The sequence below is a fragment of the Vulpes lagopus genome, chromosome 23 (genome assembly GCF_018345385.1).
Source record: "Vulpes lagopus strain Blue_001 chromosome 23, ASM1834538v1, whole genome shotgun sequence".
In the NCBI taxonomy this organism is placed as follows: Eukaryota; Metazoa; Chordata; class Mammalia; order Carnivora; family Canidae; genus Vulpes; species Vulpes lagopus.
In genome coordinates, this window is record NC_054846.1 from 33,896,565 (window position 1) to 33,911,313 (window position 14,749).

Below are 14,749 nucleotides of genomic sequence, written 5' to 3' on the forward strand. Positions count from 1 at the left end.
TTTCATTTTCTATTAATATATCTAAGAAATTCATTCTCTAATGTAAGTGACAAATGAAAAATTATGCATTAATTTTACCATGGCATCTGAACAGTCTGTTAAGAGTCAGTGGCCCGCAGAGTGTCAGAGGCTTTGTATCTAGTTCTCAGGACATATCAAAGTTGTCTGCATCAGTCAACTCTCTCTTATTTTTGTACATTCAAAGGAAGAGTCAAGGCTTTTAATCTGCAGAGGTAAGGGTTTCTCAGCCACTCAGATTTATTCACGCACTTGGTGAGGATCTACTTCCCATCTTTGAGGTGGCAAATGTGGACCTATCCGAGGAAAACTTAGGGGTAACGATTGTCCTGCCATCCTTTTGGATGAATGGTTTTTCAGAGAACTCTAAACTCCACGAAGGAAAGTACCGCATCCCTCTTGCTCTTTGCCGTAGCTCTAATGCCCAGCATAGGAGGCCTTCGTTTGCTGACTCAATCAATGAATGAATCCTTTACCTCACTGTACTTCAACTGTCAGCAATAAAAGTAGGCACTAAGGGAACATGGTGTGATTTCTTCCTTTTATGGAGCACCAAAGCATTTGTTCTTGTTTGCAGTCTTATAGTCACTTCTCTGCTAGTGTTTCTTTGTCATTCTTCAATGCCAGTGATGTGCCAGGTGCTGCGGGGGTTCTAGGCCTTGCTCTGTCTTAATTCTCTCACCACAACAGAGAATCTTTAAGAGCAAGGCTTGCACCATACTCCCATTTAACATCGGTAAATATTTGGTATGATATAGGTGCTCAGTAAGCATTTACCCAGGAAATGAGTAGTAACAGCTTTGAGGTAGGAGAAGGCCTAGGTGATTGGGAACAGCATGGACAGCAGCCTCATTTGAGGAACTTGGGATAGCCCAGAATATCAAATGTATTTTTTCCCTTTTCAATTTTTTTTTTAATTTAATGAGTGAGTGTGTTAAAACTTCCCCAAACAGGATGCAAAGTCAGGGTTGGTTGGTGAGAAATAATCTAATTTCTAGGTTCCAATACCTCTGAGAAACAGAAAGAGAGAGACATCTGTTGGCTAATATTGTGGGATGTGGGATGGAGACTTCATACTTCCCCCTTTCTCTGCCATTACCCTTTGCTTTTTTCCATTACCTCCACATGTCATAGCATAGTAATTTATTTGTTGCTGGCCCCAAACAAAACTCAGTGACCAGGATGGGTTTTGAAGATAAATGTAGCCTGCTAGACAATCAAACAAAATATAAGTTCATAAATTTCTGAGGATGGTAAGTAGAAAAGTTACCAAACTTTTCATTCTGAAGGGTCCAGAATGAAAGCTTCAGGAGAATGCTGCCCACTGCTGGGTTCTCACGGCCTGGAAGGGTGCCTAGCACGGAGCAAGGCCCCCTGAGTATGTGCCGAGTGAACAAACAGAGACTTTGAGCAGATACACTTAGCTGGGTAGGAGTATGAAAATGTGCGTTATACATCCTTTCAAAACAAACGAATTGTGATTGGTGGATTTTGAGTTCGTTTTTATTATTTTCAACAAATGGTGAACTTGTAAGATTATGACAGAGGGAAACTTGGAAGTTTTCATCTTCCTACAAAAATAGTTGGGAGCGAAAAAAAACAAAAAACAAAAATGGTTGGGAGCCTCATAAAGAAAGTGGCCTTGATCCCAAAGTTACAGTACCTGGAATACTTCAGCATCTCTGAGATGTATGATTGGTTGTGGTTCATACATCTTTCTTGTGGTCTGCTCAAGTTATTCAATCTCCCTGAGTCTCTGTTTCGTCATTTGTAAAATGGGAATATTAGCAGAACCTACCTGATGAAATTATTGTGAAGATTAAATCAGTTAATAAGTGTAAAGTACTTGGAACAGTGCCAAGTACATAGTAAGCTCTGTATGCTAACTGTCATCACCACCACCACCATCATCATCATCAGTATACTTCCCACGTTTGAGGTAACCTCTCTCAGGAACTCTCACATGATAATCAGCAATGTAAAATTGATTAAAATTTTTAAAAAACTGGGACTCCCAGGTGGCTCAGTGGTTGAGCATCTGCCTTTGGCTCAGGGCATGATCCTGGGGTCCCAGGATTGAGTTCCACGTTGGACTCCCCGAGGATAATCTGTTTCTCTCTCTGCCTCCTTCTGTGCGTTTCTCATGAATGAATAAATAAAATCTTTAAAAAAATATTTTAACTTTCTGATGTGTATATTTGTATTTTTGTTTTCATAATAGGTTTATTAAGATACAATTCACATACTATAAAATTCACCCTTTTAAAGTTTATAATGTAATGGTTTTTAGTATATTCACAAAGTTGTATAACCATCACCACTATCTAATTTTAAAGTATTTCACCACTCCAAAAAGAATTTTAGAACACTTTCTTCCTCCCTTTCTTTCCTCTCTCCCTCCTTCCCTCCCTCTCTTCCTTTCTTCCCCATAGTCTCCACGTCTGCCCAATATGGGGCTTAAACTCATGACCCTGAGATCAAGAGTCACAGGCTCTACCAACTGAGCCAGCCAGGCGCCCCAGAATTTTAGAACATTTTCATCACCCTCATACCATTACCAATCTCTCCCCTCTTCTTCTCTCCTCCTGGCAACCCACTCATCTCAGTCTGTCTTCATATATTTATTTATTCTGACCATTTCACATACATGGAATCATACAATGTATGATTGTACATACAATGTATCCTACAGCTTCTTTAATTTAACCTAATGTTTTCAAGGCTCATCCACATGCTAGCATGTTCTGTACTCCATTCCTTTGGTGAGTAAATAATATTCGCTGTAGAGAAATACTACATTTTGTTAATCCATTCATTATCACCACATTTGGATGCATATGGATTGTTATCATTGTCTTGGTTATTATGGATAATACTTCCACGACATTCATGTACAAGTTTGTGTGGATGTATGTTTTCATTTTTCTTTGGCATATAGCAAGGAGTGGAATTGCTAGGTCTTTTGGTAATTCTATGTTTTAACATTTTTAAGGAACTACCAAAACTCTTTTTCAAAGTGTCTGCACCATTAAATAGTCCCAGTAGCAAATATATGAGGGTTCTGATTTCTTTGTACCTTCTCCAACATTTGTTATATTCTGTCATTTTTATTTTATTCATCCTAGTAGGTATGAAGTGATATCTCATTGTGGCTTTGATTTGCATTTCCCGGATGGCTAATGATGTTGAGCATCTTGTTATGAGCTTATTGGTCATTTTGTGTGTCTTTGGAGACACATTCATTCAGATAGATCCTTTGACCATTTTTTGAGGTATTTTTCTTTTTATATTTGAATTATAGGAGTTACGTGTTCTTTATACATTCTTAAACAACTCTCATCAAATATATGATTTGCAGATGTTTTCTTCCATTCTGTGGGGTTTTTTTTCTTTCAGTTTCTTGTTGGTATCATTTTAAGCACAAAAGTTTTTAATTTTGATAAAGTCCAATTTATTTATTCATTTAGTCATTTGTACTTTTGGTGTTGTGTCTAAGAAACCTCTGTCTAATGGAAAGCCAGGGAAATTTACTTGTGTATTTTAAGAATTTTTTTATAATTGTAGTTCTTATATTCAAGTCTATGATCCATATTAAAGTAATTTTGTATATGGTGTGAGAGGTAAGGATTCAAATCCATACTTTTGGGTTTAGACATCTAGTTTTTCCAGCACCATTTGTGGAAAACACTGTTCTTTCCCCCATTAAATTATCTTGGCAACCTTGTCAAAAACCAGTTGGGCAGAAGTTGAAGGGCTTATTTCTAGACTCTCAGTTCTGTTACATTGAGCCATGTTTGTCTTTATACCCATTGCCATACTGTCTTGACTACTGTACTTTTGTACTGAATTTTGAAATTGGGAAGTACGAATCCTCTAAGTTTATTCTTCAGTGTTATTTTGGTTGTTCTGGGTTCCTTGCATTTCCTTATGAATTTTAAGTTCAGTTTGTCAATTTTTGCAAACAAGGTAGCTAGGATATTGATAGGAATTGTATTGAATCTGTACATTATCAGTTTGGGGAGTATTACCATCTTAAAAGTATTAGCTCTTCTGGTCCATGGACATGGGCATGGATGCCTTCTCATTTATTTAGATCTTCTTTAATTTCTTTTAGTGATGTCTACAGTTTTCAATGCACAAGCCTTGCACTTTTGTTAAATTTATCCTAAGTATTTCATTCTTTTTGGTGTTATTATAAATGGAGTTGTTTTTTAAATTTTATTTTCAGATTGTCCATTCCATATGTTTGGAGGGGTTTTTTTATTTTTATTTTTTTGTGATAAAACTTACACAACATAAAAGTTAACCATTTTAACCACTCTTAAGTGTACAGTTTACTGGCAAGAAGTAGTCCAAGTGTTGTGTAATGATCACCACTATCTATTTTGAGAACTTTTTTCATCATTCCAAACAGAAACTCTGTACCCTTCAGACAATAACTCCACCTTCCCCTTCCCTCTGGCCCATAGTGACCTCTACTGTGTCTGTCTCTGTGAATTTGCCTGTTCAACATACCTTATATTAGTAGGCTCATATGCTATTTTCCTTTGTGTCTGGCTTATTTTACTTAGCATAGTATTTTCAGAGTTCATCATGTTGTAGCATGTATCAAAATTCCAGTCATTTTTGTATATACAATACTCAATTGTATGTACGTACCACGTTTTGTTTCTACATTTATCTGTTGGTGGATATTTGTGTTGTTTCCACCTTTGGCTATTGGCAATAAAGCTGCTGATAACAGTATCTGTTCAAGTCCCTGCTCTCAGTTCTTTTGGGCATGTACTTGGCAGTGGAATTGCATCATACGGTAATTCTGCATTTAACTTTTTGTGGAACAGCCAAACTGTTTTCTACAGCAGCTGCACCATTTTATATTCCTACCAGCAATGCATGAGAGTTCCAGTTTTTCTGCATCCTCACCAACACTTGTTATTTCCCATTTTTTAAAAAATAATGGTCATCTTGATGTGGTATTTGTTTTTAATTAAAATTATACTACATCTACCAGTTCTTTTAGTGGTAGGATGCCTCATCTCTCAGATACATACAGAGCATATTTCATCTTAAAAATCAAGGAAAATGGTGTATTTTCTCTGTTCATTATTAGTTTTGTTTTCTCCCTGTAATTGTAATTTCTATAATACTGGAGTTGAAGATAAACAATTAAATAAAAGCTGGGTATTTAGAAGAAGAATATTAAAAAAAATATATATATATATATATCATGTTAAATCTTAGAAAATATAACTCCTCCTATCTTTTCCATGATGTCAAAGACAACGGATACCACTGTTAGGACCTTACCAGACAAGGGTGAAGAGATCAGCAGATATTTCTTGAACCCTTCTTTATTGTCACCGGATTGTTCACCAGCAGCCTTGAAAAAGAAAACAGAAGACATGAGTGACATCCCTTCTGAGAGCCAAAGAAGCATCCCGCTCGCTGTGACTGACGCTTTAGAGCACATTATGGAGCAACTCAATGTTTTGACACAGGTGGGCTAGCATGCTTTGTACTTAGGGGTAAGTTATACAGAATAGTCCTGGCTACAGCAGGTTGCAGAACTAGCAGAGCTCAGGGTGGCAATCAGTACAGCAGGGCATGCTCGGCTGAGCTGCCATCAGAAGATCTCGCACAGGTAAGGTCAGAGCCCATGTGTACATATGCATGTGTGCATTGACACGCACTCATGCACAGATGTGCACCTGCCATTGTGCCCTACCTGCCATCTGGAGGCTAGAAGGAACAGTGGAGACTAAGAATGATAGCAGTGGTACTCCATGCTATAAATGTCTCTGATTCTGCTCAGTAATATTTTACCCAAAGATTTTTGATGTCTCTTGTTCAGATTAGGACACTATCAAAGAAATCTTTAGGGCCATGAGAGAAATGATTAACACATTTGGTTAGTATGAAATTTTGACAATGTGTATAGTTCTCCACAGTGAAAATATTCTCACCATCCAGGATATAGCTTTCCTCATTCCAAAGCTGTGTTATGTGGATGTCGTGCTCTTCTGGAGGTGATGGTTTTTGCATACCTGTTTTAGAATGTTACCTCGTCCTTTGATACCATTTTACCTTCGCAAAGAAGGCATACTGTGGATTTTTATATACCAAAGGTCTTCCAACTGTTGGTCAGTAGATATAGATGTCATTTAAGGGAAGTGTTGCATTGAAATGGATACATCAAAGGTTTCTGCTGATTCAGTGTTTTCCCTGAAGAAGTCTTATTGCTCCTCTGATCTATAGAATGAGGTTGCCAATATTTGCCAGAGCAGACCCTGTTACAAGTTATAAAGAGAGGCTATAATGTGAGCTAGAGAGATGTTAGTTACTTTTCTAGAATACTTATTTCAAGTTGAAATAGCTCTTATATAGAAATCATCTCATTCTGTTCTCAAGACTGGCTGTACATTATAATCACCTGGTTATAAAACGTACAGACACAGATGGCCAGTTCTCATCTCCAGAAGATCATTGCCATTGGTCTGGGGTAAGGCCCTGTCATTTGTCTTTTTAAGCACCCCATATGATTCTGTTTTACAGCCAAGGTTTAGAGCCACTAATTAAACGAATACTAAAACCATAGATGACATCTCCGGGCCTTTCAAAGCAAGGGGATGTATATGGGTTTGGGGTCCTGAAAGATTGTGAGAAAGAGCCATGTGAGAACTTAGAGTCATCACAGGATTTATTTAAAGAAAATCATAGTAAAATCACTAACTTTAGTCATCACAGGATTTATTTAATGAAAATCATAGTAAAATCACTAACTTTCACTTTGCAGTATTGTGCTAGGGGTGACCCTCTCTGTATTTATCAGATGTGCCTTCCCTTTAAAGGCAGCTTCCCTTTTGGCCTCATGCCAAATTTGGCTTTGGTTGACTTATTTCCCATATCGCTATGACTTCTTCACGTACACTGTCAAATTCAATGTCAGGTCCTTCTTAGAGCCTCTCCCGAGTGAATCTTTCCATTCTCTATTCAGCCTCATGACCCATCTTTCCTTCTTACCTGATTCAAGGTTGAATGAGTAGTTTAAGATTTACTAAATGTCTCTAAGATTTTTTATTTTTAATTTTTAAAAGCTGGCTTTCTTTTATAATTGAAGAGGTTAAAGCAAGCACAACACACTTGCAAAATAGAAACAGTGCCTCTGTGGGCAAATAGTAAGTAAAACATGGTCTGATTCACTTTAATTCCAGATGACTGAACATCTCTTGACTCAGTTGCAGTGTTTATAACTTATTTGCACTGAACTATAATGAGAAATAAAATAAAATTACATTTTATATGGTAGATAAATTGAGTTACCCAGCCTTAAAGGTGTTGATAATATACATACCAACAGCCTTAGCATGTGGAATTGTGATAATACATGTGTATGGCAAAATGCTTGGCCCATAAAGCTAACTTAGAAATAGTAGAAAATATTATCAACATAATTTTTAATTAGTCAAAATCTATAGTATGGAATATGAAAGCAAAAGCAATTAAATAATAATATTTTAAAAATTGTTTACCTTCAGAGGGCCATAGGGAATCAGTTTATTATCTTGAAACTTGTGGACTAAAATGACGAGGCCTTTATCTTGCCTTTCCTTAATGAATTCCACCACTGGATAACCAAGCTTAACGCCTAGATCTACTCATTCTTGAGGACTATAAATGATGGTATTCTAATTCCATCATTTAAAAAACTTATTAGTTGGGATAATTTATAAATAAGAGACACTTTCCTCAACTGCTTGGTTATCCAACGTCAAGAGAAAAGAAATGATCAAACCTTATTAACATGCCTTCTAGTGAAATAGACCGCTACCTGTAGTCTTAACTATAGGTCTTAGTAGAGTTATAGTCTTACAGATCTAATCTGAGTCAAATCAAGCCTTTGAATCTAGCTGCCAATTTATAGAAAATAAGAGACCAGAACAGACTGACCTGCACCCTTAGCATGCTGTTCTTACAATTCAGTCTAGTGAAAGCAATACAGACAAACTCTACTCTAAATGGCCTGAGTCTGTCAACAAACTGTTAAGAAAGAGAGGATAAGGGATCCCTGGGTGGCACAGCGGTTTGGCGCCTGCCTTTGGCCCAGGGCGCGATCCTGGAGACTCGGGATCGAATCCCACATCAGGCTCCCGGTGCATGGAGCCTGCTTCTCCCTCTGCCTATGTCTCTGCCTCTCTCTCTCTCTCACTGTGTGCCTATCATAAATAAATTAAAAAAAAAAAAAAAAAAAAAAAGAAAGAGAGGATAAGAAGCTATAAAGTAAAAGGAACTTTAAATGACATATCAAACTTTGAAAATGGACGAGACAAAATTATGGTCTCTAAGAATGTACACTTGAAAGATAAAACCATAAAGAAATTCAAGAGAGCGATTACTCTAATGGTGGGATAGTGGCGATTGTCAGGGGAGGGCAGGAGTAGGGATTCTGAGAGGCCCTTGGAAAGAAGTCTAGGGGTGCTGGCACAGTTCTAGTTCTTGACCTTGGATGCCAGTTATAAAGGGATTTTTCTCTTCAAGATTCATTCAGGGACATGTGTTTTGTGCAGCTTCCTGAATCCATTTTTTTCTATAATAAAAAGTTTAAAAGAAATCTAAGAGATCGAAAATGAAGTGGTCAACATCACAAAAAATTAGATTTGCCAGATTTAAAGTAGTACTCGTGTGTGTGTGTGTGTGTGTGTGTGTGTGTGTGTGATTACATGCTCATTTATTAGCCAAAGGAGTTAGAAGAGCTAAGATTCATCAAGTCCTGTGTACTGGGCACTCATATAAAGTGTTTTATGTGCATTACTTCATTCAGTCTTCCTAACATCCCTGTGAGGTGCTGTGATTATCTTCAAGGTTTGAGAACCGATGCCGGTCATTATAATATTTTTGAAGTAAACTAGGTGTCCAGCTGGTATAGATAGGGTGCACCATGGATTGATTGTGACAGTGATCAATGATGACATATAAGTAACACCTGGGCTGGCCATGTGGCATTCCAACCCTCCCCACTCCCCACACTGCTGTGTAGCGTGCAGGACTCATTGAATGCTTCCTGTGGCCTCTTCCCTGACATTGGTGCTTCAGGAGATCAGACAAGAATTGTCTACAGAGGCCTCGTTTTTTCTGTTTTCTCACCAAAGGCATCAGTTTTTATCTTCTCCTCACATTTCCTGATAGTACCTTGGCCAATTGTAGGGCCCAGAAGCAGGACAAGTTCTGGGGCTAATTTTTGAGACCCTTCCTGGCAGAGGGGTGGACGTTCCCGTTCCTAAAAGGATCTCCTATGCAGAGATGACCATCATTTTCCTCACCATCAGGTCACCAGGTATTGATTATTTTGTCCTCCCTTTGCAGACTGTTTCAATCTTGGAGCAGCGACTGACATTGACAGAGGATAAGCTGAAAGACTGCCTTGAAAATCAGCAAAGGCTATTCAACGTTATCCAGCAGAAAAGTTAACCAGAAAAGTGTGAGCAGAGGCATGTTAAATGAACACACGCACATATGCTCAGGAAGGTAGGACACGATGCTTCATGCAACACAACTATGTACTCATTATCATGGCATTTCTTAAAAGGGTGAGCAACAGAACAAAAGACAGAAAAGGCGTGATTAATGACTAATTTAAACACACAAATCAATGTCAAGGAGAATTCAAATCATTACCGTTTACAATTGCAGTAATAAAGTGGTAAGTATTCACATGGCTCTATATTTTCCCCCATATTATTGTAAATGCCAGTTTTTGTTTATAGACCAAATCCTGCCAGGAAAGGAAGCAAATCTCTGAATTTCATTGTTAAATTATTTTCAACTGATCACATTCAGGCAATTCCTTAAAGCAATGGATGTATTTCTTTCATGAAAAACGCCCTTGGGGTGAAGTAATGCTGTTACCCCTAAAACAGCATCCTGTATGCAGGGACCAAGTTAGTAGCCTGACTCACGTTAATGTCAGCTCAAAAAAATTTTTTTTTATTCTTTTTTAACAATGCCCTGTTATGATGATCTTATAAAATTCCCAAAGCACAGAATTTCCACAGCAAGAATGCACTTATTTTAATTAACAACAGCACATATGTGACACAGGGCAGTGGGTTTTTACTTAATTTATGGTGTACATGGCTTATCCTTTGCCCAGCCTGAAAGAATATGAAGAGCTAGAGATGCGTAAAGTGCACGTCTTTCCTCTCGTGGATGAGTGCACTTACTGATTTGGGTTGTGTCCAGACCTATGACCCCAGGTTACAAAAGGGCGCTAGTGGGATTTCAGTATGCTGTGATGCTTGAATGACGCAACCGTGATATTTACACACACACACATACACATATGTCCATGTGCTTTGGAAATGTTGTTGCTTAGGGTGATTTTGGTGTCTGAGTAATAAGTACCTATTATAGTCACATCATTGTCTTCCTGTTTTTTTTAAAATGAAAGTGAATTGTGATTTGAAACAAAATGGAAATGAGTCTAGCATTCCGAAAAATGCTAAGCATGGTTGGTTACAACTTAAGAATTTTGTTTTACCTAAAAAATAATAATAATAAATAAATAAGAGATTAAATTGAAGAAAAACAAATTAATGTTAGCTTGTTTTTCTGTTAACCTAAATCAAGAACAAAGAAGGTGGGAGAGGGCAGTTCACATTTATGCTGTCTGTAGGTAAAATGGGGAAATGCCATCCATGTTTTGAAAAAAGAAGAAAAAGTCAAGTCCTATTTATGTGGGATTCTGTATTTATAAATTTTTCCCAAGCAATTTCAATCATATCTATACAGTGGTCTTGTGTTTTTTTTAAAATCACCTCATTGTGTGTTTTAAGTGCCTTTTTGTATCCTACTAGGTGTGAACTTCTAGACGTTTTCAAGAGTTTATAAAGACTAAGTGGCATTGTATTTTTATAGCCTCATTCAAAAGACTAAGAAATGAAATGTCATACTGATTTTTGTTTACAATGTCTCAAGCTTCAAACAATAAAGGCAAAATTTTACCTTTAAGAAAGTTGTTCTTTTCTTTTTAAGTGGTTAAAACCTTGAAACACTAAACCTCTTCTCCAGCGCAGTCTCCTGCACACTAGCCTTGTCCTGGAGCATTTGTCAGAGTTTCCTGGGCCCTATCCCCCGACCACGGGCCCCCCAGGCCGGCGGGGCCCCAATATCTGCGTCTATAGCAAGTTCGCAGGTGCTGTAGGTGCTTGTTGGCCCACGGCCTACACTCTGGAAACCGGTGCCAGGGCTAAGCCACTCCTTACAACGTGGTGTCCCCTGTATTTTTACAGGCACCACAGACTGTATGGTGTCCTGGCAGGTGCCCAGGCTGAAGACCTTTCTCCCACGCCTCCCATCCCTCCATTCCTTCAGCAGAGGTGGTCCGGATGGAGGAAATGCCTGATCCCCTCTCACTGCCTCTGCCGCCTACTTCCCTGGGCCCAGGTCACCATTGTCCCTTACCCGGATGGCCACAAGTGCCCCCCAGCTAGCTGGCCTGCCTGCTGGCCTTGCATCGTTGGCCAGAGCCGTCACTGAAAAGCAAGCTTACACATGTGCCTCTTCTGCTCAGAACTTTCCAGGGCTTCCCATCCTTCACAGCAGCATAAAAGCTCAAGCCTTGACAGTAGTAATGTGAGCCCTCCCCCTCCTGTGGGCCTCCTCTCCCCTCCGCCTTGGGTCACCCTCACTCACGGCCCTCTGGCCATACTGGACTCTTTGCCTTCCTTTGAAAAACCAAAACAGCTCCCGCCTGAGGGCTTTTGTGTTTGCCATTCCCTCCGCCTGCAACTCTCTCTCCCAGTCCTCATAACATTCCAGCCCTGCTCACAGGTTGCCTCTCAAAGACTCTTTTTTTTTAAGATTTTATTCTTAAGCAATGTCCACACCCAACACGGGGCTTGAACCCATGACCCCACGATCAAGAGTCACAGACTGAGCCAGCCCGGCACCCCTTCAGGTTGCCTTTTCCGAGGTGCCCTCCCTGACCACCAGGATGAAATCCCTCACTTCGATTCATTCCCTGCATGTCTCTGGTCCAACGCAACATTCTACTTCTTCCCCTGTGGCTCTACCTTCTCAAAAGGACAGTGCTGTCATCTTTCGATTTCCCCGCCAAACACATCGCCTTATTCATAGGAGCTCAGCAGCTACTTGTTGAGCAAATGAGCATTTTCATTTATTCAAGTTTTTGGTTTTCAATCCACTGCCAGCCGTCAGTTAAAAGGAGGCCAAGCGGACTGGAAGAAATAGCATAGGTAAAAATTTAGAGGCTCGATGTTTGGGGCAGAGTGGGCATTGCTCTGACTTGCTGTTTGTTGTAAACTCACTAGTTACATGCACAGTCTTTTTTTTTTTTTCTTTTTAAAGACTTTTTAAAAAGATTTGAGAGAGAAAGAGATTTAGAAAGAATATGAGTGGTGGAGTTGGGGGTGGTGGTGGTGAGGAGTCAGAGGGAGAGGGAGAAGCAGACTCCCCCCCCTGAGCAGGGAGCCTGATATGAGGTTTGATCCTAGAACCCCAGGATCATGACCTGCGCTGAAGGCAGACACTGAACCGCCTGAGCTCCCCGCCCCCGCCCCCCCCCCCCCCAACCAGGCGTCCCACATGCACAGTCTTTGAAGCTGGAAAGACCTGTGTGCACATTCCGGCTTTGTTCTTTTCTAGCATTGTGACCTTTAGGAAAGATCCTCCCAAAGCTTAGTTGCCTTACCTCTAAAAAGTGAAAATAATAATTGAATTATGTTTGTGAAATGATTAGCACAGGAGCTGTCACAGAGCTAAATGCTCAACAAATGGTAGATATTACTGCTATTTATTAATCATTTTGTTTCCCTGGCCTGCATTTCCAAATAATATGATTTCAACTATAACTGTGGGAAGGATACAGGTAGTAAGTGGTCATGAATGAATGCACGATATTTAATCCAAAATTAGTATTTTTTTTAATTAAAAGCACAACAAAAAGAATAAATAAGGAAAAGAAACTAGCGTTCCATACACAGGAAACCTCAAGGTACAGGCCAAAAGCCATCCTCTGAGCAACTTCAGAGGAATTCAGCCTGAGAATACAAATGCCATAATTATCCTAAATAGAGGCAGAGCAGAAATGAGAAGTGGGAGACGGGCCTGGAATGTGAACATGTGAACCGAGTTAAGTGCCAGTCAGACAAAGACTTACCCGGAACTCATACTATTCTCGCTCGCCCTTTGACATTTGGAGAACAAGCATCATTTGCTTGCTGCCTTTTCTTTAAAGACAAAGCGATCCAGATCCTCACTTAGCATTTCATTCACATGAGGGGCCAACTTGGTCTGTTGTTCCCAAGATGAATTCTGTGCATCTAAGAGGATTGAAAGATAAGCCCTCTGTCCCTGGGTAGAAATACTTGGCTGCCGAGAGAAAGAAATGATTCCAGCATTTGGAGGTCATTGACAGTCATGTTCAACTCATGGGCAAATTCACTAAGACGTGTGTGGATGGGTCTGTAATAGATATGTGAGTGGAATTATATCTTCAATACATTCATATTCCACTGTGGCTTATTCAGTATTTTTGCCGTAGCAAGTCATGTGGATTTAGACTTCATGCACCAGAGGATTTATGAATGTACATCGAATCTAGGAACACGGTGTGATTGCCAGGTTGTCCTCCCTAAGCCCCAGCTGTGACTCTCGGTCAGGTAACACAATGGCAGCGTGGGCTTACTAGGAAATAGATCAGCGGCTCGCCAAGAGGCAGAGGTTAATGGGGGTGAAGAGGGTGTGAGTAACTACTTTTTTTCTTTGCAAAATACAAAAATTGCTTTTTCTTTTGGGCCAAATCTCAAACATGTTCCTAATAAAAATAAAGGCTCTGCTTTGAGATTCTTCTTATAAATAAAGTAGATTTCACAACAAAAGCAGTAGGAGAACTAGCTCACTCATCTAAAATTTCTAAACCTCTAAAGCAAAAAGTACATGAGGGGAAAAAATTGGCAGAAATGCAACACAAATAATTGAGAATATCAACAGCTCAGAAGCAGAATTGTATTAATCCATGACATAGTATTACACAAAACTAATAAAGCAGACTTAGCATAGCTACAAAGAACTACATGGAGATATAAGCAAATTTTCTTTTTTGTCTAAGTGTATTTTTTCATGTTCTGGATTACATGGTAAGTTGTAATACTATATTCCGTATATCCAGAGAGCAAATCGTAAAATTAGAACCAACAAGATAAAATGCCCAATCACACAGTAAAATACGAAAATGAAAATGAAAACTTACACTCCTCAATAATATTTGGGCCAAGTGAAGAAACCCCAAGATGTAGTGAAGCATATCTTTAAATGCAACCAGAAATGCAATCTATCAGATTTGATGTGATACCACCGAAACAATGAAAGTATGAGCCAAGTAACTTTCTAAAAATGTACGAAGTGGTCATAACAGGTGAAAGGAAAACATAACAAAGTTCAAATAAAAATGTGGAAAATAGTTGGCTCTTTGAAAATTTTAAAGCTACCCATTAACCAAAAGGAGAAGAAAACTTGTTTTAGTTCAAAAGTAATTAATAAAACGATGGCTAACTTAGAATTTGGCCATTTGGGTTACCATGAACATTTGTAAAGTAAATGTCAGCAACTAATCGGAGTAGGGAAATTGGGGGAAACAAATGTAATAGATACGTGAGTTATGTAATTGTTGATTTCAAGATTTTTTTCATGGCTCTGGAGTGGCAGTATGTGTGTA

The 14,749-nt window shown here is 39.1% G+C and overlaps 1 protein-coding gene across 8 annotated transcripts in view; it reads left to right on the forward strand.

The window, feature by feature from the left end:
- The window catches only part of POC1B (POC1 centriolar protein B), a 93,501-nt gene extending 82,475 nt beyond the window's left edge, over window positions 1–11,026 (forward strand). For all 8 annotated transcript variants that reach the window (XM_041737963.1, XM_041737961.1, XM_041737966.1 and 5 more), the window contains 2 exons: window positions 5,298–5,516; window positions 9,379–11,026. In XM_041737963.1, coding sequence (XP_041593897.1) covers window positions 5,298–5,516; window positions 9,379–9,483 — 324 coding nt within the window. In that variant the 3' untranslated portion in view covers window positions 9,484–11,026. The remainder of the gene's footprint in view (window positions 1–5,297; window positions 5,517–9,378) is intronic.
- Window positions 11,027–14,749: the final 3,723 nt, after the last annotated feature.